This window comes from Haliotis cracherodii, unplaced genomic scaffold, assembly GCF_022045235.1.
Source record: "Haliotis cracherodii isolate W230 unplaced genomic scaffold, xgHalCrac1.p SCAF_2, whole genome shotgun sequence".
Taxonomy (NCBI): domain Eukaryota; kingdom Metazoa; phylum Mollusca; class Gastropoda; order Lepetellida; family Haliotidae; genus Haliotis; species Haliotis cracherodii.
Window position 1 is genome coordinate 27,819,449 of NW_027266275.1, and position 22,014 is coordinate 27,841,462.

At 37.9% G+C, this 22,014-nt stretch overlaps 1 protein-coding gene across 1 annotated transcript in view; it reads right to left on the reverse strand.

The window, feature by feature from the left end:
- Window positions 1-563: 563 nt before the first annotated feature.
- The window catches only part of LOC139467922 (protocadherin Fat 4-like), a 47,910-nt gene continuing 26,459 nt past the window's right edge, over window positions 564-22,014 (reverse strand). Inside the window, exons 11-34 of the mRNA XM_071249510.1 lie at window positions 19,519-19,710; window positions 19,286-19,411; window positions 18,971-19,171; window positions 18,483-18,620; window positions 18,193-18,381; window positions 17,408-17,536; window positions 16,975-17,160; window positions 16,009-16,335; window positions 15,511-15,642; window positions 15,218-15,403; window positions 14,477-14,623; window positions 14,094-14,279; window positions 10,757-10,888; window positions 6,974-7,153; window positions 6,473-6,595; window positions 6,147-6,335; window positions 5,824-5,955; window positions 5,321-5,506; window positions 4,941-5,075; window positions 3,827-4,015; window positions 3,584-3,715; window positions 3,275-3,460; window positions 1,630-1,776; window positions 564-1,193 (exon numbers count right to left, since the gene is read on the reverse strand). Of these exons, the coding sequence (XP_071105611.1) occupies window positions 975-1,193; window positions 1,630-1,776; window positions 3,275-3,460; window positions 3,584-3,715; window positions 3,827-4,015; window positions 4,941-5,075; window positions 5,321-5,506; window positions 5,824-5,955; window positions 6,147-6,335; window positions 6,473-6,595; window positions 6,974-7,153; window positions 10,757-10,888; window positions 14,094-14,279; window positions 14,477-14,623; window positions 15,218-15,403; window positions 15,511-15,642; window positions 16,009-16,335; window positions 16,975-17,160; window positions 17,408-17,536; window positions 18,193-18,381; window positions 18,483-18,620; window positions 18,971-19,171; window positions 19,286-19,411; window positions 19,519-19,710 (4,089 nt within the window). The 3' untranslated portion in view covers window positions 564-974. The remainder of the gene's footprint in view (window positions 1,194-1,629; window positions 1,777-3,274; window positions 3,461-3,583; window positions 3,716-3,826; window positions 4,016-4,940; window positions 5,076-5,320; window positions 5,507-5,823; window positions 5,956-6,146; window positions 6,336-6,472; window positions 6,596-6,973; window positions 7,154-10,756; window positions 10,889-14,093; window positions 14,280-14,476; window positions 14,624-15,217; window positions 15,404-15,510; window positions 15,643-16,008; window positions 16,336-16,974; window positions 17,161-17,407; window positions 17,537-18,192; window positions 18,382-18,482; window positions 18,621-18,970; window positions 19,172-19,285; window positions 19,412-19,518; window positions 19,711-22,014) is intronic.

Below are 22,014 nucleotides of genomic sequence, written 5' to 3' on the forward strand. Positions count from 1 at the left end.
AAGCTCTTTTCATATTGATAATGATAAAAACAGTGCTACGGCAAAGTGTCAGTTTTATACCTACAGTATAACCTGTTTGATAATATTTCTTAGCAATGACATTATGATAGCATCAAACATAATGCAATTTCTTACCAAGCAATGTTTCTAATTCATCTGACATCTTAGTTAGTAGTTGAGACCTATGGTAGTCACTTGGCAAGTTAAACATATATGGTGTATGTTTTAATACCTAATTCAAAAATGCACAGGAATAGAAATAAACAAACAAACAAACAAACAAACAAATAAATAAATAATTAAATACTGGATAATCATTACCCCCCTTGCATGATACTTACTTCCTCATACACATATATCATTCCGATATTGTATTCCCTCAGTGCATAAGGTGATTGAATACACAAATGACTAGAATACACATACAGTAATATTCTACCATTGCACATCGTTTGTGTCAACTGCAAAACAGCATTGGAAATGGTTGAGCAAAACTGTTGTTCTGAAGAAAAGGTTTATGTGTTAAACATTGTAAAATATAATATTGATATCAATATATAATTATCAATCGAAGCATAGTTTGACAACTGACAACACAAATACGAATAATACATGTAAACATGAACACAGTGATAAATATATATTCACAGACACACACTTCCATCCAACTCATTCATTGACATGTACCGGACCCCGTGGACAGGTGATGGACTGACACTTTCTAGATTTGAACTTCCTTAGCAAGTTTTATGGTCGTTCCCTTAAGGGAGAATATCAACCTACTAAAATTGATTTCATCAGATCATTGAAAAACAGCACTACAGTATCAGGATAGTAATGTGCTCAGCTGGAATTCAAATAATCACACAATATACTTTGCAGGAGTTAAGCCTTTCATCTTCATTGTAATCTACCTAGGACAGATGAAGACAATCATGGCATATGTTAACCAGATAGTATTGTAAATTTAAGTATTAAAGATGTTTAAATATCATTGTTTTATATGTTTTATAAGTCTTACTGCTTCCACCCCAGTACGGTGGTAGAGGTTCCTGACAACAGACAGAGGCTCTGAGTGACATGGTATTGTTGTCCTTAGGTGGCTGCAGCGGTGTCTTTCTGTCCACGGTGATTTTAACATTGGCAGGCAGGATTGCCCTTCTACCACCTCCATCTATTGCATCAACAATCAACTGGAAAACAGGCAACATATAATGTTGCTAAAAAACTGCAACCTAATAGTATAATCAAAATACATTTGTATAATCTCCATGCAAATTACATAAGCAAGCTGGTAAGACTCAGACCAGTATGTTACAGGCAGGCAGACATGGGCACGGTGTTTGTTGGTGGATAGTGGGACATATGAAGAGCCGATACAAATGAGTGTGTAAATGTTATTTTATGTCGCACTCACCAACATTGCAGGTCTATTACCTAGGATAACATTACAGACCAGGACTAGGTGCTGGGACCTATTCTTCCCCGGACTTCAAACGGGGAATATGAATACGGGATCTCTTGATAATTATGACATTTATAATTAGAATAAGCGAAATTATATTTATATTTATATCTCAAACTGATGTGATTTTCTGCTTTTTATTAATGTGTGGTGATTCAACTCACTGTGTATACACTAGTGTTACTTGTGTCCGATTCCAGATAGCACCTAAGGCTGACGTCGCCAGTGTTTGGATCCACCATGAAGTATAGGCGTCCAAGAGGACTGGACAGGAGGCTGTTGATCTCATACTGCACAGTGTTGTATGGGGCCTGGATTAAGAAGACATTAAAACTGCAATACCTTCTATGTACACGTGTCTTCGTGGAACTGAAACATTCATCCATTTGGTAAGAGTTTTGTTGCTTTAATTATAGGAAATATAAACATAAAACATCAGCGCAAGAGAATAATCAGTCTCAATTATCTGCCTAACCACATTCCCTGGCAAAGATATAGGATAGCGCATTTACTGATTGTATTGCATCTAAAAACAACAGATGTTCCCGAAAGCAGCTTCGCATGTCCCGTCCTACTTGTAAAACCCTTCGGGAGTGAATTTATGCCTGTATGTTTTGTTGTTAGCAATACTCAGCTGTATGACGGCGTTCTGTAAATAATCGAGTCTGGGCCAGACAATCCAGTGATTGATATCATGAGTATCGTTCTACGAAATTGGGATACAGTGACATGCATCAACGAAGTCGACGCGCCCGACCACCCGATACCCTTTAACATTCTAACCCAGATCTTCACGAGTAATTGATATACAATATACAAATGTCATACAATCTTCTGGACATTTTTCTGCTCTCCGGTACTTTCTGATGTTACTTGATGTTACTTCATTAATGCTCTCAATGATAGAAACCTACGCCAGTACCACCAACAAGCCTGTACTGAAAGTTACCGTTGGGAATTCAGAATTCGCTCCTTTGGTGCACCTATTTAATGCAGGATTGTCGTTTTACACTGCGTACACAATTCAGTACTCTCTCATTCTACACACAGTGCAATTCAGAATTCGCTCATTTGGTGCACCTATGTAATGCAGGATTGTCGTTTTACTTTGCGTACACAATTCAGTACTCTCTCAAGCTACATACACACTGTGCAATTCAGAATTCGCTCCTTTGGTGCACCTATGTAATGCAGGATTGTCGTTTTACACTGCGTACACAATTCAGTACTCTCTCATTCTACACACTGTGCAATTCAGAATTCGCTCCTTTGGTGCACCTATGTAATGCAGGATTGTTGTTCTACACTGCGTACACAATTCAGAACTCTCTCAAGCTACACACAGTGCAATTCAGAATTCGCTCCTTTGGTGCACCTATTTAATGCAGGATTGTCGTTTTACACTGCGTACACAATTCAGTACTCTCTCATTCTACACACAGTGCAATTCAGAATTCGCTCATTTGGTGCACCTATGTAATGCAGGATTGTCGTTTTACTTTGCGTACACAATTCAGTACTCTCTCAAGCTACATACACACTGTGCAATTCAGAATTCGCTCCTTTGGTGCACATATTTAATGCAGGATTGTTGTTCTACACTGCATACACAAATCAGAACTCTCTCAGGCTACACACTGTGCAATTCAGAATTCGCTCCTTTGGTGCACCTATGTAATGCAGGATTGTCGTATTACACTGCGTACACAATTCAGTATTCTGTCACATTTTCTCCACTAAGGAATCAAAATAGCAGGGTGAATATTTAGAGTCCTTGATGTATGCTATAATGACTCCTTGAGTTCCTACCTGAGGGTCATTATCAGTTGCATTGAGGATAGTAATGAGTCCACCCACTGGATAGTTTTCATTAATTTTACGTTCAACGAACGAATTACTAAAGATGGGTGTTGCAAGGTTTCGGATCACTTGAATGTTCATCACAGCTGTTGCCGACAGGGCAGACCGTCCGCCATCTCTCACTTCAAGACGAACCTGAAAGTGAAATAATACAGTTAAATTTGCTTACAATTGTTTCAGTCTAAAAAAACATAAAAACAACACTTTGTCATCTGACTTTAAAAAAATGTACATCTTGTGACTGCAAATTTTCATTACCGTATATGAACTGAGAGCTTCTGCAGCAAGGTCAGTTGCGCTAGTAACCACTACGTTGTTTCCATTCAGGTTGAATAAGGCAGGGGCATTGCCATCACCAAGTATCCTGTAGTTCTGTTCATTGAAAGGTGCCTGAAAAACAACAAATATTACTACACATGTGGACCGACATTCATTCCAACGGTCTGTACAAAGCAGCAATAATAACAGATTCAACCTGTGCCAAATGGTACCTCAACTTACATCTGTATCGCTATCGCTGATTGCGAAAGTCCCGACGACAGTGCCAGTGGTGACATTTCTCTGCAGTACAGCATTGTATGGCAGACCAATGAACTGTGGGGCTGTGTTTCTGATCACATTGATGCTCACTGTGGCCTGGTTGGTGGAGTCCCGTCGAGGATTGCCTTGGTCCTGGGCTGATACTTGGCACTGAAACACACATAAAATCATTCTACTCCCATTGTGAATAGGCTATATCAAATTAAAATGAATAAATCACAAGTGATTCCATCGTATTCTATTGGATTACTGAGCAGGGTTTTTAATGTTGAGACTGATTGTCTAGCTGCTTGTGTTGCATTATTGAACAATGTCACTGACTTTGTATAATTGTTTACGGTTTTGTATGTTAAACATTAATAAGCAGCCTATGAAGTTATTATTGTTAACTTATTTATTCTTAAAAATTGACTTCAATATTTCTTTATTTATGCAAAATGTATATCTCCATAAACAGACAAAAATATTGAAGTCAATTCTTTACAGATAAAACAATTGCTCATAGACATATCAAGTGAAATGATATTTTATAAAAGCTTAACTATGACATAAAGTTATCATGGAAAAAAAGAATGATGTCATAAAACAAGTTCATCTCTACTCATGAAGATGTATCTCATTGTATGAATTTCAAATATGTAAATGTTCAAACAGAGTAACAATTAAGATAAATACAATATTTGGTGACCCTTGTTGGGTAACATGTGCAGTTTTAGTTAATGAAATGCATATTACTTCCCCAAGTATGATACAAATATATGCAAACAGTGTTCTACAGATCAGATCTGGAGAGTTTACCGTTCCCCCCTCCCACCCAAGCACTATTGCTACTGGTGTTTTGATTTGGTCTGAAATGACACAGTTGATCCATACAATTCTTGAATTCTGAAAGTAAAAACGTAGTTGTCTCTGGTATCTGCCGTACATATATCATGCTCACGTGCTGTTTGTACTTTCACTTTGGGGATAAAACAGTGAGGACTACCTGCGCTTGGTTAAAATTCCGGAAAATAATAAAGCCTGATGCAGGGTGATAAAAATGGGGGAAGGGCACAACCATATGTTATCTACTTACAATGTAGAGTGAAGCCCTGGTGGGATCTGCGACAAGATCAGCTTGCACATACAAGCCTCCATTGGTGTTAATGCCGAAGTATCGTTGACATTCAGAGTTACCCGTTAGCTGGTAAGTCAATACATTGTTGGGGGCCTGAAACATTCAAGTGTTTGCCAAAATAATTAAAAGAACCAAATTACAGTGATCCGCAATGTAGCTTCTTAAAAATGAATTACCTATTAACTTTTGTTACCTCATTTTATGTACTGCCTACGATACATGAATATAAAAAATATATTAATAGACAGTAACGAGGAAATATAAGTGTCTTTGTAATATTCTTGAAACAGTGAATTGGTTACATGAACATTTCAACATCTCAATCATGCAATACATACCGATGTGTCCGAGTCTTGAGCTGAGACTGATACGAAAACTTCCCCAAAGTTTGTGATCTCCAGAATCCTTGCAGTGTAGGAGGGGGTGTTGAAAACAGGTGCACGGAGATTACGGGTTACATTGACGGACACAACAGTGATGTCTGACAGACGTGGGTTGCCACCATCTCGTGCTCGTACTCGGATCTGAAATATAACAAGCAAAATTTACATTAAATGCCCATATATGGTGCCAAGACGGATGTCGAGAAGATATCGAATTTGGCAGAGAAACAAATCTCAAAGGGGATTTAAAAGCAAAATGTAATCAAAGGCAAAGTGTTAATGAAATTCAAGGTTTGACCTCATGCTTATATTATTGATGTGAAAAACATCCTTGGCATAACTACTTCTGTCTTGGACAAACATCATGATCTGGGCACCCCTTCCCTCCTCACTGTACAAACAATTTGTAAGCATGCCCACACCCTTCCATAATGTGTACACTCTGTAGGTGAACATACCCGGTAAAGCTCAGCACCATCACCACCAAAGGTGTTGCGAAGAGAAATTTGACCACTGGACTCATCGATCTGGAAGATGTTTTGAGCGTTGTCGTCGCCAATCATATCATACTTTACATCATTGAAGGGAAACTGAAACAAACACATATCTCCATTAATAAGGAAACCTGTGAAAACTTCACATTGTAATGTCAACATCAATAAACTGAAGAGGATCCAGTCCAACATCTCTTTAGACTAAGATATTGATGCCCATCAAGTGTTGTGACATTATACTGATACTACTATTCACAGACAAAGATTTTGTATGCTGACATACAAACCTCAGTATCTGCATCAGGGGCTGAAACTCGGACTACACCATCTCCTGCACTTGCGGTTGCCAGCAGCGACTGGCTGTATGGCTCATTGATAAACACAGGAGGAAAGTTGTTCCGTGTCACATTGATGCGAACTGTGGCAAACTGACTACGCAGTGGAGGGGTACCGCCATCCTGAGCATACACCTGGAACTGAACATCAATCGCTTTTGTTACTTACATGTATTTGGCAAAGTAGATTTTAAAACAGAAAACAAAAACAAAAGTAAAGTAGATTTTATCTTCAATCCCTAATAAATATTCCAGCAATGACTGAACTGCCTACTTACTGTGAAAGTCTGTCCAGATTCACCAATAAGTGAGCGTCGAACAGATACCATTCCATTGTTGACATCCACAAGGAATCTGTCTGATGAGCCACTTGTATAGTAGCTGACTGTACTGTAGGGAGCCTGAAACATCATGACACTTCATAAAGACTGCATATAATCGTTGACACACATTGTAACATAAACTCATGGTTCAAATATATATTCTTCTGAGGATAATCAAATTTATGATACTTTAGCTGATGCTAATGAAGCACTGCAAACAAATAGACAGTCTATAACCCCTGCAAAGGAAATTTGTGGAATAAAAATATTTGAGAAATCTGAAACAAAAGCCAAAAGTTGTTTTATCAACAACTTAAATTAAAACAATTATCATTTTTCAAAATGATACAGACCTTTCTTTTATTCCAATATGAAAAGCTATGGTAAGAAATACACTATGGTATATTTGAGCTGATACAAGCTTTCACCCAAAATGTCGTCTTTCACAGTACTTACCGTTTGGTCACTGTCCTGGGCAAACAGGTTGAGGATACTGGTGGACACAGGAGTGGTTTCCTGAATGACTCTCTCATAAATTGTCTGAGAGAGAACAGGAGCAAAGAGGTTCCTCTGAATGTACACAGTGAGTACTTCTACATCAGTGAGACCTGAGCCGTCCTTTGCCTGGAGTCGCACCTGTCACATGGATAACATAATCTCATTTACCTTCACATCTTATATGTCGTTGATACTACTGAACTTGTCTTAGGGCCAAAACATATGTTCCTGATAAAGTTATCAAACACATATGATTTAAGTACACGTAGCTGATACAAATATGAAGGTCTTAGAACTAAATTGCATCTATTATCTATATGTGTTTACAATACATGTCCCTGATATATCTATGACAGTGTTATGACTACAATACATGCCCCTGATACATCTATGACAGGGTTACAACTACAATAAATGTCCCTGATACATCTATGACAGTGCTATGGCTACAATGTATGTCCCTGAAACATCTATGACAGTGTTACGACTATAATACATGTCCATGATACATCTATGACAGTGTTACGTCTACAATACATGTCCCTGATACATCTATGACAGGGTTACAACTCCAATGCATGTCCCTGATACATCTATTACAGTGTTACAACTACAATGCATGTCCCTGATACATCTATGACAGTGCTATGGCTACAATGTATGTCCCTGATACATCTCTGACAGTTATGACTACTATGCATGTCCCTGATACATCTATGACAGTACTATGACTACAATACATGTCTATGATACATCTATAATAGTGTTACATCTACAATACATGTCCCTGATACGTCTATGACAGTGCTATGGCTACAATACATGTCCATGATACGTCTATGACAGTGTTACGTCTGCAATACATGTCCCTGATACATCTATGACAGTGCTATGGCTACAATACATGTCCATGATACATCTATGACAGTGTTATGACTACAATGCATGTCCCTGATACATCTATGACAGTGTTATGGCTACAATACATGTCCATGAAACGTCTATGACAGTTATGACTACAACACATGTCCCTGATACATCTCTGACAGTGCTATGGCTACAATACATGACCCTGATACATCTATAACAGTGTTATGGCTACAATACATATCCCTGATACATCTCTGACAGTTATGGCTACAATACATGTCCCTGATACGTCTATGACAGTGTTATGGCTACAATGTATGTCCCTGATACATCTATGACAGTGTTACTTCTACAATACATGTCCCTGATACATCTATGACAGTGCTATGGCTACAATGTATGTCCCTGATACATCTATGACAGTGTTACTTCTACAATACATGTCCCTGATACATCTATAACAGTGCTATGGCTACAATGCATGTCCCTGATACATCTATGGCAGTGTTACAACTACAATGCATGTCCCTGATACATCTATGACAGTGCTATGGCTACAATGCATGTCCCTGATACATCTATGACAGTGTTACGTCTACAATACATGTCCCTGATACATCTATGACAGTGCTATGGCTACAATGTATGTCCCTGATACGTCTATGACAGTGCTATGGCTACAATGCATGTCCCTGATTCATCTATGACAGTGCTATGACTACAATGTATGTCCCTGATACATCTATGACAGTGTTACTTCTACAATATATGTCCCTGATACATCTATGACAGTGCTATGGCTACAATACATGTCCCTGATACATCTATGACAGTGTTACGTTTACAATGCATGTCCCTGATACATCTATGACAGTGCTATGGCTACAATGCATGTCCCTGATACATCTATGACAGTGTTACGTCTACAATGTATGTCCCTGATACATCTATGACAGTGCTATGGCTACAATACATGTCCATGATGCATCTATGACAGTGTTATGACTACAATGCATGTCCCTGATACATCTATGACAGTGTTATGGCTACAATACATGTCCATGAAACGTCTATGACAGTGTTACGTCTACAATTCATGTCCCTGATACATCTATGACAGTGATATGGCTACAATGCATGTCCCTGATACATCTCTGACAGTTATGACTACAATACATGTCCCTGATACATCTCTGACAGTGCTATGGCTACAATACATATCCCTGATACATCTATGACAGTGCTACGTCTACAATACATGTCCCTGATACATCTCTGACAGTTATGGCTACACTGCATGTCCATGATACATCTATAACAGTGTTATGGCTACAATACATATCCCTGATACATCTATGACAGTAATGGCTACAATACATGTCCCTGTTACATCTATGACAGTGTTATGGCTACAATACATGTCCCTGTTACATCTATGCCAGTGTTATGTCTACAATGCATGTCCCTGATACATCTATGACAGTGCTATGGCTACAATGTATGTCCCTGATACGTCTATGACAGTGCTATGGCTACAATGCATGTCCCTGATACATCTATGACAGTGCTATGGCTACAATGCATGTCCCTGATACATCTATGACAGTGCTATGGCTACAATGCATGTCCCTGATACATCTATGACAGTGCTATGGCTACAATACATGTCCCTGATACATCTATGATAGTGTTATGTCTACAATACATGTCCCTGATACATCTATGACAGTGTTATGTCTACAATACATGTCCATGATACATCTATGACAGTGTTATGTCTACAATGCATGTTAATGATACATCTATGACAGTGCTATGGCTACAATGTATGTCCCTGATACATCTATAACAGTGTTATGGCTACAATGTATGTCCCTGATACATCTATGACAGTGTTACTTCTACAATACATGTCCCTGATACATCTATGACAGTGCTATGGCTACAATGTATGTCCCTGATACATCTATGGCAGTGTTACAACTCCAATGCATGTCCCTGATACATCTATGACAGTGCTATGGCTACAATGTATGTCCCTGATACGTCTATGACAGTGCTATGGCTACAATGCATGTCCCTGATACATCTATGACAGTGCTATGGCTACAATACATGTCCCTGATACATCTATGACAGTGTTATGTCTACAATACATGTCCATGATACATCTATGACAGTGTTATGTCTACAATGCATGTCCCTGATACATCTATGACAGTGCTATGGCTACAATGTATGTCCCTGATACATCTATGACAGTGTTATGGCTACAATGTATGTCCCTGATACATCTATGACAGTGTTACTTCTACAATACATGTCCCTGATACATCTATGACAGTGCTATGGCTACAATGCATGTCCCTGATACATCTATGGCAGTGTTACAACTACAATGCATGTCCCTGATACATCTATGACAGTGCTATGGCTACAATGTATGTCCCTGATACGTCTATGACAGTGCTATGGCTACAATGCATGTCCCTGATTCATCTATGACAGTGCTATGACTACAATGCATGTCCCTGATAAATCTATGACAGTGTTACTTCTACAATATATGTCCCTGATACATCTATGACAGTGCTATGACTACAATGCATGTCAATGATACATCTATGACAGTGTTACGTCTACAATACATGTCCCTGATACATCTATGACAGTGTTACAACTACAATGCATGTCCCTGATACATCTATGACAGTTATGGCTACAATACATGTCCATGATACGTCTATGACAGTGTTATGACTACAATACATGTCCCTGATACGTCTATGACAGTGTTACAACTCCAAAGCATGTCCCTGATACATCTCTGACAGTTATGACTACAACAATGTATGTGTGTGTCTGACTTACCCTGAACTGTGTATTCGGAATGCTAAACACTGGCTGTGCAAGTGTCACCTCACCACTGCCAGGATTTATGGTGAAGTAGCTCAGACTCCCATCATCCCCTATGATGCTGTATTGCACCACATTGAAGGGGTTCTGAAATAAGATAGTGAACAATGAGTGTTTATAAGCTTTTCATAATAGTTACCTTAACAAATATTCTGATTATGTATGTCAAAATCACACACTCATTACAGCAGATGACCAATAGGTATAAGTTGCTGTACTAGTATTTTACCTGACAACCCCCATAGATACTACACAGTTGATACTCTCTGCATATACAGTCGCTGTATTTACCTGAGAAGCAATATACATTCTAAGCAGTTGGTACTCTTTGCATATACAATCGCTGTATTTTACCTGAGAATCCCTATACATTCTACACAGTTGATACTCTTTGGATATACAGCCGTTGTATTTACCTGGTATTCCCTTTCATTCTGCACAGTTGATACTCTTTGCACATACAATTGCTGTATTTACCTGAGAATCCCAATAAATTCTACACAGTTGATACTCTTTGCATATACAGCCTCTGTATTTACCTAAGAATCCCTATATATTTTACACAGTTGATACTCTTTGGATATACAGTTGCTGTATTTACCTGAGAATCCCAATAAATTCTACACAGTTGATACTCTTTGCATATACAGCCTCTGTATTTACCTAAGAATCCCTATACATTCTACACAGTTGATACTCTTTGCATATACAGTCTCTGTATTTACCTGAGCATCTCTATACATTCTACACAGTTGATACCCTTTGCATATACAGTTTCTGTATTTACCTATCATCTCTATACATTCTAGACAGTTGATCCTCTTTGCATATACAGTCTCTGTATTTACCTTAGCATCTCTATACATTCTACACAGTTGATACTCTTTGGATATACAGTCTCTGTATTTACCTTAGCATCTCTATACATTCTACACAGTTGATACTCTTTGGATATACAGTCTCTGTATTTACCTAAGAATCCCTATATATTTTACACAGTTGATACTCTTTGGATATACAGTTGGTGTATTTACCTTAGCATCTCTATACATTCTAGACAGTTGATACCCTTTGCATATACAGTTTCTGTATTTACCTGAGCATCTCTATACATTCTACACAGTTGATACCCTTTGCATGTACAGTTTCTGTATTTACCTTAGCATCTCTATACATTCTACACAGTTGATACTCTTTGGATATACAGTCTCTGTATTTACCTTAGCATCTCTATACATTCTAGACAGTTGATACTCTTTGGATATACAGTCTCTGTATTTACCTAAGAATCCCTATATATTTTACACAGTTGATACTCTTTGGATATACAGTTGGTGTATTTACCTTAGCATCTCTATACATTCTAGACAGTTGATACCCTTTGCATATACAGTTTCTGTATTTACCTGAGCATCTCTATACATTCTACACAGTTGATACCCTTTGCATGTACAGTTTCTGTATTTACCTTAGCATCTCTATACATTCTACACAGTTGATACCCTTTGCATATACAGTTTCTGTATTTACCTTAGCATCTCTATACATTCTACACAGTTGATCCTCTTTGCATATACAGTCTATGTATTTGCCTGAGCATCTCTATACATTATACACAGTTGATACTCTTTGCATATACAGTCTCTGTATTTACCTGAGCATCTCTATACATTCTACACAGTTGATACTCTTTGCATATACAGTCTCTGTATTTACCTGAGAATCCCTATATATTTTACACAGTTGATACTCTTTGGATATACAGTTGGTGTATTTACCTGAGAATCTCTATACATTCTACACAGTTGATACGCTTTGCATATACTGTTTCTGTATTTACCTGAGCATCTCTATACATTCTACACAGTTGATACCCTTTGCATATACAGTCTCTGTATTTATCTTAGCATCTCTATACATTCTACACAGTTGATACTCTTTGCATATACAGTCTCTGTATTTACCTGAGCATCTCTATACATTCTACACAGTTGATACCCTTTGCATATACAGTTTCTGTATTTACCTTAGCATCTCTATACATTCTAGACAGTTGATCCTCTTTGCATATACAGTCTCTGTATTTGCCTGAGCATCACTATACATTCTACACAGTTGATACCCTTTGCATATACAGTCTCTGTATTTACCTTAGCATCTCTATACATTCTACACAGTTGATACTCTTTGGATATACCGTCTCTGTATTTACCTGAGCATCTCTATACATTCTACACAGTTGATACTCTTTGGATATACCGTCTCTGTATTTACCTGGGCATCTCTATACATTCTAGACAGTTGATACTCTTTGCATATACAGTCTCTGTATTTACCTTAGCATCTCTATACATTCTAGACAGTTGATACTCTTTGGATATACCGTCTCTGTATTTACCTGGTATTCCCCTTCATTCTACACAGTTGATACTCTTTGGATATACAGTTGCTGTATTTACCTGGTATTCCACCTTCATTCTACAGAGTTGATACTCTTTGGATATACCGTCTCTGTATTTACCTGGTATTCCACCTTCATTCTACACAGTTGATACTCTTTGGATATACAGTTGCTGTATTTACCTGGTATTCCACCTTCATTCTACAGAGTTGATACTCTTTGGATATACAGTTGCTGTATTTACCTGGTATTCCACCTTCATTCTACACAGTTGGTACTCTTTGGATATACAGTTGCTGTATTTACCTGAGCATCTGTATACATTCTACACGGTTGATACTTTTGCATATACAGTCTCGGTATTTACCTGAGAATCCCATTAATTCTACACAGTTGATATACTTTGCATTTGCAGCTGCTGTAATTACCTGAGAATCCCTAAACATAGTGCCCTGACAGTTGAAACTCCCTGAAAACCTTTTATATAATACATTCTACACAGTTGAACCTTTTATATATATATATATATATATATATATATATATATATATATATATATATATATATATATATATATATATATATATATATATATATATACTTGATAGGTGACACATATTGGATGTAAGGTGATTGTACTTACCTGAGAATCCTCATATATACTTGACAGTACATACTATTTAGATATAAGTTGGCTGTATTCATCTCAGAATCTTTATAAATATTTGAAAGTTAACATTCTATGTCTATGAGGTGGCTGTATTCATCTGAGAATCCTTATAAATATTTGACAGTAGCTACAATTTACATACAAGGTGGCTTTATTCATCTGAGAATCCTTTTATATACTTGACAATAGCTACTATTTTGATATAAGGTGACTGTATTTACCTGAGAATCCCTATCAGTGGCCAAAGCAGTGAAGACTGGTGAGTTCTGTGGCGTGGTGTTGTTGATGACAGCTGTGTAGTTGGTGGTAATGAACACGGGAGGAAAGAGATTCCTGTCCACAGTGATTTCAACATTGGCAGGCAATGCTGCCCTCACTCCACTCCCATCTATCGCATCAACGACAAACTGACAAGAGAATAAAACATCAGAGACGTTTGAACGTCAGAAAAATAGAACCAAAATTCAACCCACAGAATACTATGATAGAATCTCATATGCCGTTTCATCACAATAATGGGAAAATGAAGGTGGACATGTGGGTTAAACTGAGGTCAGAAAAGTATGGTGGGCGCTGTTTTTACGTACAAATCAAAGACACCTACCCTGTATACAGATGTATCGCTGGTATCTGTTTCCAGGTTGCGCCTCACACTGACAACCCCAGTGTTCGGGTCGACCATAAAGTACTGCCTTCCTAGAGCACTGGAAGACAGGCTGCTGATCTCATACTGCACCGTGTTGTAAGGGGCCTGAAAAATACAGTCAAGATCATTCAGATCCAGATTCAGTTTATTCGGAATACCAGGCAATCTGACACCTTTTTCATTACATATACAACATATCCAACATTTATTTTAATACCCCCTTTGATACGAAGAACTTTGTACATATGTTTGATGCAGCAACTATACAATTCGAAGTAGCTGTATATTCTTTGAAGTAAAAATTACGTTCTACTGCATAACATGGGCAAACGCTTTATACATGACTTCTATCTTCTTTTACATAACAGGTTTTACACAGGACTTCAGGATCACTTAATTCACATTTACCTTTACAGAAGTTTTGTATACCAAGAGAATTCATACATGATCTAAATTTTAACAAAGATTTTTCATAACACACAGAGCTACATAAGCTACATAAAATCTGTTAAATACAGTTCAAAATCAAATATAGATTTACATAAAGGTTAGAATTCAAGGGATTTAGAGTCACACATAGATGCATGCCAATCTTGTTAAGCAGCAAAACAATTTTTTTTAACACAAATGATCCTCAACTTCGGTAGCTAATCAAAGCATTATCAGGAAATATATGACAAGGAAATTAACAATACTCACAACTCTGTCTCCATCTGTTGCCTGAACCTGTACAATAGAGACGGCAAGCTGTTGTGTCTCAGGTATCCTTGCACTGTAATCCTGGGTAGTGAACACTGGAGGTCTCAGGTTCCTGTTGACAGTTATGTAAGCTAAGGCTGTGGCAGAGCGGGCAGGCGAGCCTCCATCTCTTGCTTCAATGCGCAGCTGAAAAATAACAGGTACATAAGTCATACAAAATGAGGTTCTTTTTATAAAAGTGATATAGAAAAATAATGATCACATGTGACAAAGCCAGTAAGTGGTATACTTACAGTATAACGAAGATCATTTCCTGTGTCCAAGGTAAGGTCCCTTGAGACATTGATTTGATTATTAGCCAAACCGAAGTATAAAGGTCCTTTCTCATCACCAATCACACGAAGTGTCACCTGGTTGAATGGATTCTGAAGAGAAAAGAGAAATAGGTATTTGTGCTGACAAGATCATGCAATACATGCATAAAGTACTTTATCTAAAACGACATGTCGAGTTGTCCAATGCACTACATTTTGCTGTGGTCGTCCCATGCCAGAAACCAAAGATTGTTCTCATCCCAGATTCACCCTGACAATGGTTTGCCAGCAGCACACACATGTCTCAAGTCCAAAAATGTATCAGTTTTGGTTTTCTTCCCACATCAAGCTGACTTGCCATAAGGTAACTGAACCCAAATTCACATTCAGGCAAAATACTCTTGACAAACTTGAAAATTTGAAAATTTACTTAGGGTCACATCATAAATATTACTAACTTACTAGCCTAACACTTACGTTAACATCTGAGTCCTGTACAACGACAGGGAGGATTTGCGACCCCACTGTTTGATCCTCATTGATGGTAACTGAGTAGGGACTGCCAACAAACAAGGGGTCATTGTTGTTGCGACGGACAGTGATTCTCACAGTTGCTCTCTGTGCCTGCTCTAGGGATGGCACACCTTTGTCACGTACAAGAGCCTGGAACTCGTACACAAGATCGGGGTTCCCTGTTAGTGGTCTTCTCAGAACAACATTACCAGTATCAGCCTCCAGGCTGAAGAATGTGAGACCAGTCGCACTGTTGGGAATCTGGGCAAACTCCACTGTATTGTATGGGGGCTGAAATGTAACAAAGACATTGAATGTGGTGGTCAAAACCACTCTGTATGGCTTGACACATAGCAGCATAAAGGAAAGTCAGAGATTTTCATCAAAGATAGGTACATCACTTTCCTACTCAGGGTTCCTTGAGACTAGCCTTGTACCTCTGCCACAAGATGTGATGACATGACACATCTTATAAGGTTCATTCAACAAATTGCACGTTTTTCATTCATTTCAATTTTGAAATTTACACATTTAGATAAGCGTATGTCATAAAATGGTTAACTTTGATTGAGAAAATATACTAAGACATGGAAAACTATTTCCATTTGTGCAATAATCTTTTGTTTACATTCTTTGCATACTCGCTGTTGCCGAAATCCTATGGAGAACTAGCAACATGGTCACTTTGATGCATAAAGATATATTGTCAGGCTCCTTGCTGTTGCAGGGGTAGTAGCATATCTATATATTTGTGCAAAATAATATGCAAAACCCACTAACCGCCTCCATCAGGCTGACCTGCTCTGATTACAGAATAAGCATGTTTATTAACAAACAAGAGACAAGTCTGGTCACGTGATATGCAAATTAGCCTGTGGCAGTGATGTAATGCTGAGGCATCACTGCGCCGGAGTGTGTAAATACACATACCACGGAATCTTGGTCAGTGGCCGAGATCCTCAGAACTGCCGTGCCTACTTCTGTAGTTTCATCAATCTCTGTTGTGAACAACAGCTGAGAGAAGGTAGGTGTGTTCAGGTTGCGATTGATGATGATTGACACCACAGTTGTGTTGGTCTTAGGAGGAACACCATTGTCAGAGGCAACAACTCTCAACTGTAAAATAATGTTTCATGTGAACTACCAGGTAAAGTTTTTGTTAGAAGCATTCATCTCTCTCTTCAAAACAAATCTGGACTTATGCCAACAGTGACAACAAACAAACCTTGATTGAGTACAAAACAAGAGACAAAAATAGTATCCAAGTAATTACACCTACAGTGAGATTTTTACTGTTGTATTATTTTACATCTTATTATCTTGTGCACCTATATTTTCAGATAATGTAAAAAGTAAAACTTACATAGAACCGAGTGTCAGAAACACTTTGCAGTGACTGCTTTCTGATGATAGTACCTCCTGGCGTCACGTCGAAGTATGCTGATGCAGTGCCGTCTCCGATGATTGCATAGCTCACACGGTTGAATGCATTCTGGGGATAAAGTCAATTACTACAATGAAATGTTTTGCTCTTGTTTTTCAATTCATCAAAGCAATATATTCAATTATATCATTTCCATACAGTCTATCTCAATTACTGTTATGTTGCAAAATTGCATTGTTTGATAGGCATTACTTAGAAGTTGACGGATGACAAAGTAGACACAATTTATGGATAACAACTTCTTTAAAACTGTAAAGGCAACGTTTCGGTATAGATCCGTATCTAAGAAGTGTGTCTACTTTGCAAAATTGCAGGTAATGTATACTTTAGGGCTGAAATGATACACTGTCACAATAGACATATGATAATCCAGCGCTTGCTATGCAAGGAGCCATACATATTCCATCGTGGTACAAGTATTGGATCGCACACATATTTCAGTCACTAAGAAAACATACAACTTTATGGATGACAATTTCTGCCTTATTGCATATAGCAGCATTTCAATGTATATTCTGACACTGTTATCAAGCTGGAATGACACCAACCAAGTGAGGAGAGGTATATATATACATGATATGTTGTGATAAGCAGCAGACAAACAAAAGTAATCGATAACAAGTAGTCAACATTTACAACTCTATGCATTTCAGTCCTATCACTGAATGTAGAGTTTGGTGATATACAACAGAAAACATGCATACCGTGTCGTCATCAACTGCCAGGACATTGACAATGTTGACATTTGCACCAATTGTCTCATCAATTGTGGCACTGTAAGGCTCATTGACCCAGCGTGGAGTATTCAGATTGCGGATGACATTAACTGTAATGGTGGCAGTGGTAGGAGCAGGCCTAGGTGGATCGCCACCATCTGTTACAGCTATAACCAGCTGCAAAAACAAACAAATTAGAGATTGTAAATAAATTAATTTTAAATGGCCAATATCATAGGTATTAACAAACGTATACTGTACTTGATTACTGTACTTACTCTGTACTGGAGAGTCTGGAGGGTGTCCTGAAGCAGAGAGGACTTGAGACGGATCTCACCACTGTCGCGATTTATCAGGAAGTAGGTTGGAGCAGTATTTTCTCCAATGATGGAGAAGCGTAGAGACCTGTATGGGTCCTGTACACAATAGAAACAAAATAGCACCACTTCAATATGTTATAACACAATACATACTGCTATATGATATCAATGCATCTTCCTCATAAATCTGGATGAATGTATCTTCATTACAGTAAACGTGGAAGACCTAGTCTGACAACATTCTATTGTAGATGCATGCATATTCTTGGCCTTTACCAAAACACAGGTAATAAGTATATGATAAAACAAACAACAACAAACTACTTCCACAGGATCATAGAGAACTTGACATCCATGATATGTCTAAAACAAACGATACACAGCAGGAGGCAAATTTCAACTGAACTCTAAAGCAGAATATGTACCTGAATGAATACCCTTCTTACCGATAAATCTGCATCAAAGGCATCCACATCATAGATAAGGTAATCAAATCCAATAGTTTCTAGTACTGTGGTGGAATTTTCAAAGTTTGGTCCAGAGGGATTTATGAGGAATGGTGCATTTAGGTTACGATCAACTCCCACTGTAAATGTGTTGTAGGTCACACGCCTTGGGTTTCCTCCATCTTGTGCGAAAACTGTTACCTAAAAATAGAAAATACAAATCATAAGCATAAATATATACAGAAGTGTTAAAAAAGGTGAATGGAAACCTGGAATACAATTTCACCACTTCCTGAACTGTAAAAAATTTCTTACCCCATATTGAACCTGAGAATCTGAGGCAATAGCTTGTGTGAGAGTTATCTCCCCTGTTGATGGGTTGATTTGGAATCTGTTGACAGTCGTGCTGGCAATACCATATGTGACTTCATTGTAGGGACTCTGAAACATTTACAAGACAAATATATAACAGACAAACATGAAAACAAGCTATACATGGACATACAAACAATAAGGACAATCACTCAATGTTTCAGTAAGGAACGTACCCTTGTGTCGGCATCTGTAGCAGTTACAGTGACAACTGGTGTGTTGGCTCCTGCTGTTCGCAACACAGTGGTGTCGTAAGGAGTCTGTACAAACACTGGGGAGGCCTGGTTCCTCACAACGTTGATAGTGACAGATGCAGGCTGGGCTGACGACAGAGGGCTGGCACCTTTATCTTGAGCTTGGATTGTCAGCTGAAGAACATACAGGCTGATTAGACCAACAATGTGATTTCTTTACAATTACTATGCAATCACTCTGACTAGACCAGCAATGTGGTTTCTTTACAATTACTCTACATTTCCTCTGATTAGACCAACTATGTGGTTTCTTTACAATTACTCTACAATCCCTCTGATCAGACCAACAATGTGGTTTCTTTACAATTACTATGCAATCACTCTGACTAGACCAACAATGTGGTTTCTTTACAATTACTCTACATTTCCTCTGACTAGACCAACTATGTGGTTTCTTTACAATTACTCTACAATCCCTCTGATTAGACCAACTATGTGGTTTCTTTACAATTACTATGCAATCCGTCTGATCAGACCAACAATGTGGTTTCTTTACACTATATACTCTACAACAATTCCTCTGATTAGACCAACAATATGGTTTCTTTACAATTACTCTGCAATCCCTCTGATTAGACAGCAATGTGGTTTATTTACACTATATACTCTACAACAATCCCTCTGATTAGACCAACAATATGGTTTCTTTACAATTACTCTGCAATCCCTCTGATTAGACCAGCAATGTGGTTTCTTTACACTATATACTCTACAACAATCCCTCTGATTAGACCAACAATATGGTTTCTTTACAATTACTGTGCAATCCCTTTGATTAGACCAACAATGTGGTTTCTTTACAATTATTCTGCAATCCCTCTGATTAGACCAACAATGTGGTTTCTTTTTAATACTCTACAATCCCTCTGATTAGACCAACAATATGGTTTCTTTACAAATACTCTACAATCCCTCTGATTAGACCAACAGTGTGGTTTCTTTACAATTACTCTACAATCCCTCTGATTAGACCAACAATGTGGTTTCTTTACAATTACTCTACAATCACTCTACAATCCTTCTGATTAGACCAACAATTTGGTTTCTCTACAATAACTCTGCAATCCCTCTGAATAGACCAACTATCTGGTTTCTTTACAATTACTCTACAATCCCTCTACAATCATTTTGATTAGACCAACAGTGTGGTTTCTTTACAATTACTCTGCAATCCCTCTGAATAGACCAACTATGTGGTTTCTTTACAATTACTCTACAATCACTCTGATTAGACCAACAATGTGGTTTCTTTACAATTACTCTACAATCACTCTACAATCCCTCTGATTAGACCAACAATGTGGTTTCTTTACAATTACTCTACAATCACTCTACAATACCTCTGATAAGACCAACAATGTGGTTTCTTTACAATAACTCTACAATCACTCTGATTAGACCAGCTATGTGGTTTCTTTACAATTACTCTACAATCCCTCTGATTAGACCAACAATGTGGTTTCTTTACAATTACTCTACAATCCCTCTGATTAGACCAACTATGTGGTTTCTTTACAATTACTCTACAATTCCTCTGATTACACCATCAATGTGGTTTCTTTACAATTACTCTACAATCACTCTGATTAGACCAACAATGTGGTTTCTTTACAATTACTCTACAATCCCTCTGATTAGACCAACTATGTGGTTTCTTTACAATTACTCTACAATTCCTCTGATTACACCAACAATGTGGTTTCTTTACAATTACTGTACAATCACTCTACAATCATTTTGATTAGACCAACAGTGTGGTTTCTTTACAATTACTCTACAATCCCTCTGATTAGACCAACTATGTGGTTTCTTTACAATTACTCTACAATTCCTCTGATTACACCAACAATGTGGTTTCTTTACAATTACTCTACAATCACTCTACAATCATTTTGATTAGACCAACAGTGTGGTTTCTTTACAATTACTCTACAATCCCTCTGATTAGACCAACTATGCGCTTACATTACAATCACAAGATGGCTTTCTAATTTGTGTTCAATATATATCCATCATTATGTGATGTTAGATTCCCTTATGATCAGTGATTTCGACTGATTTGGCTGGTCACCTACAGCTGTGACCAAATAAGAGAACCAGTTCAATTCTTATCAAGACAAATTGTGCACAGGAGCTATGTGCAGGGCTCGATTTAAACATCTTGCCGAGGCAAGTGAGTTAACTGACTATATAAGTCCAGTTTCGACCCTTGCCGAACCAGACTGGTATTATGGAGTTAGATTTTGGCTGGACTAACGAGACTATGCATAGTCCAATCAAAATCGCGCACCGAAATCGAAATCCGGCTTGTAAAGTGTCATGCAGATTTCGGTCGACTGCAGGATTTGCAAAACATGTGCACCGCTAACTCGTTGTCAACAGATATTTTCTGTATCTTTTCATGTTTTTAATCAAGGT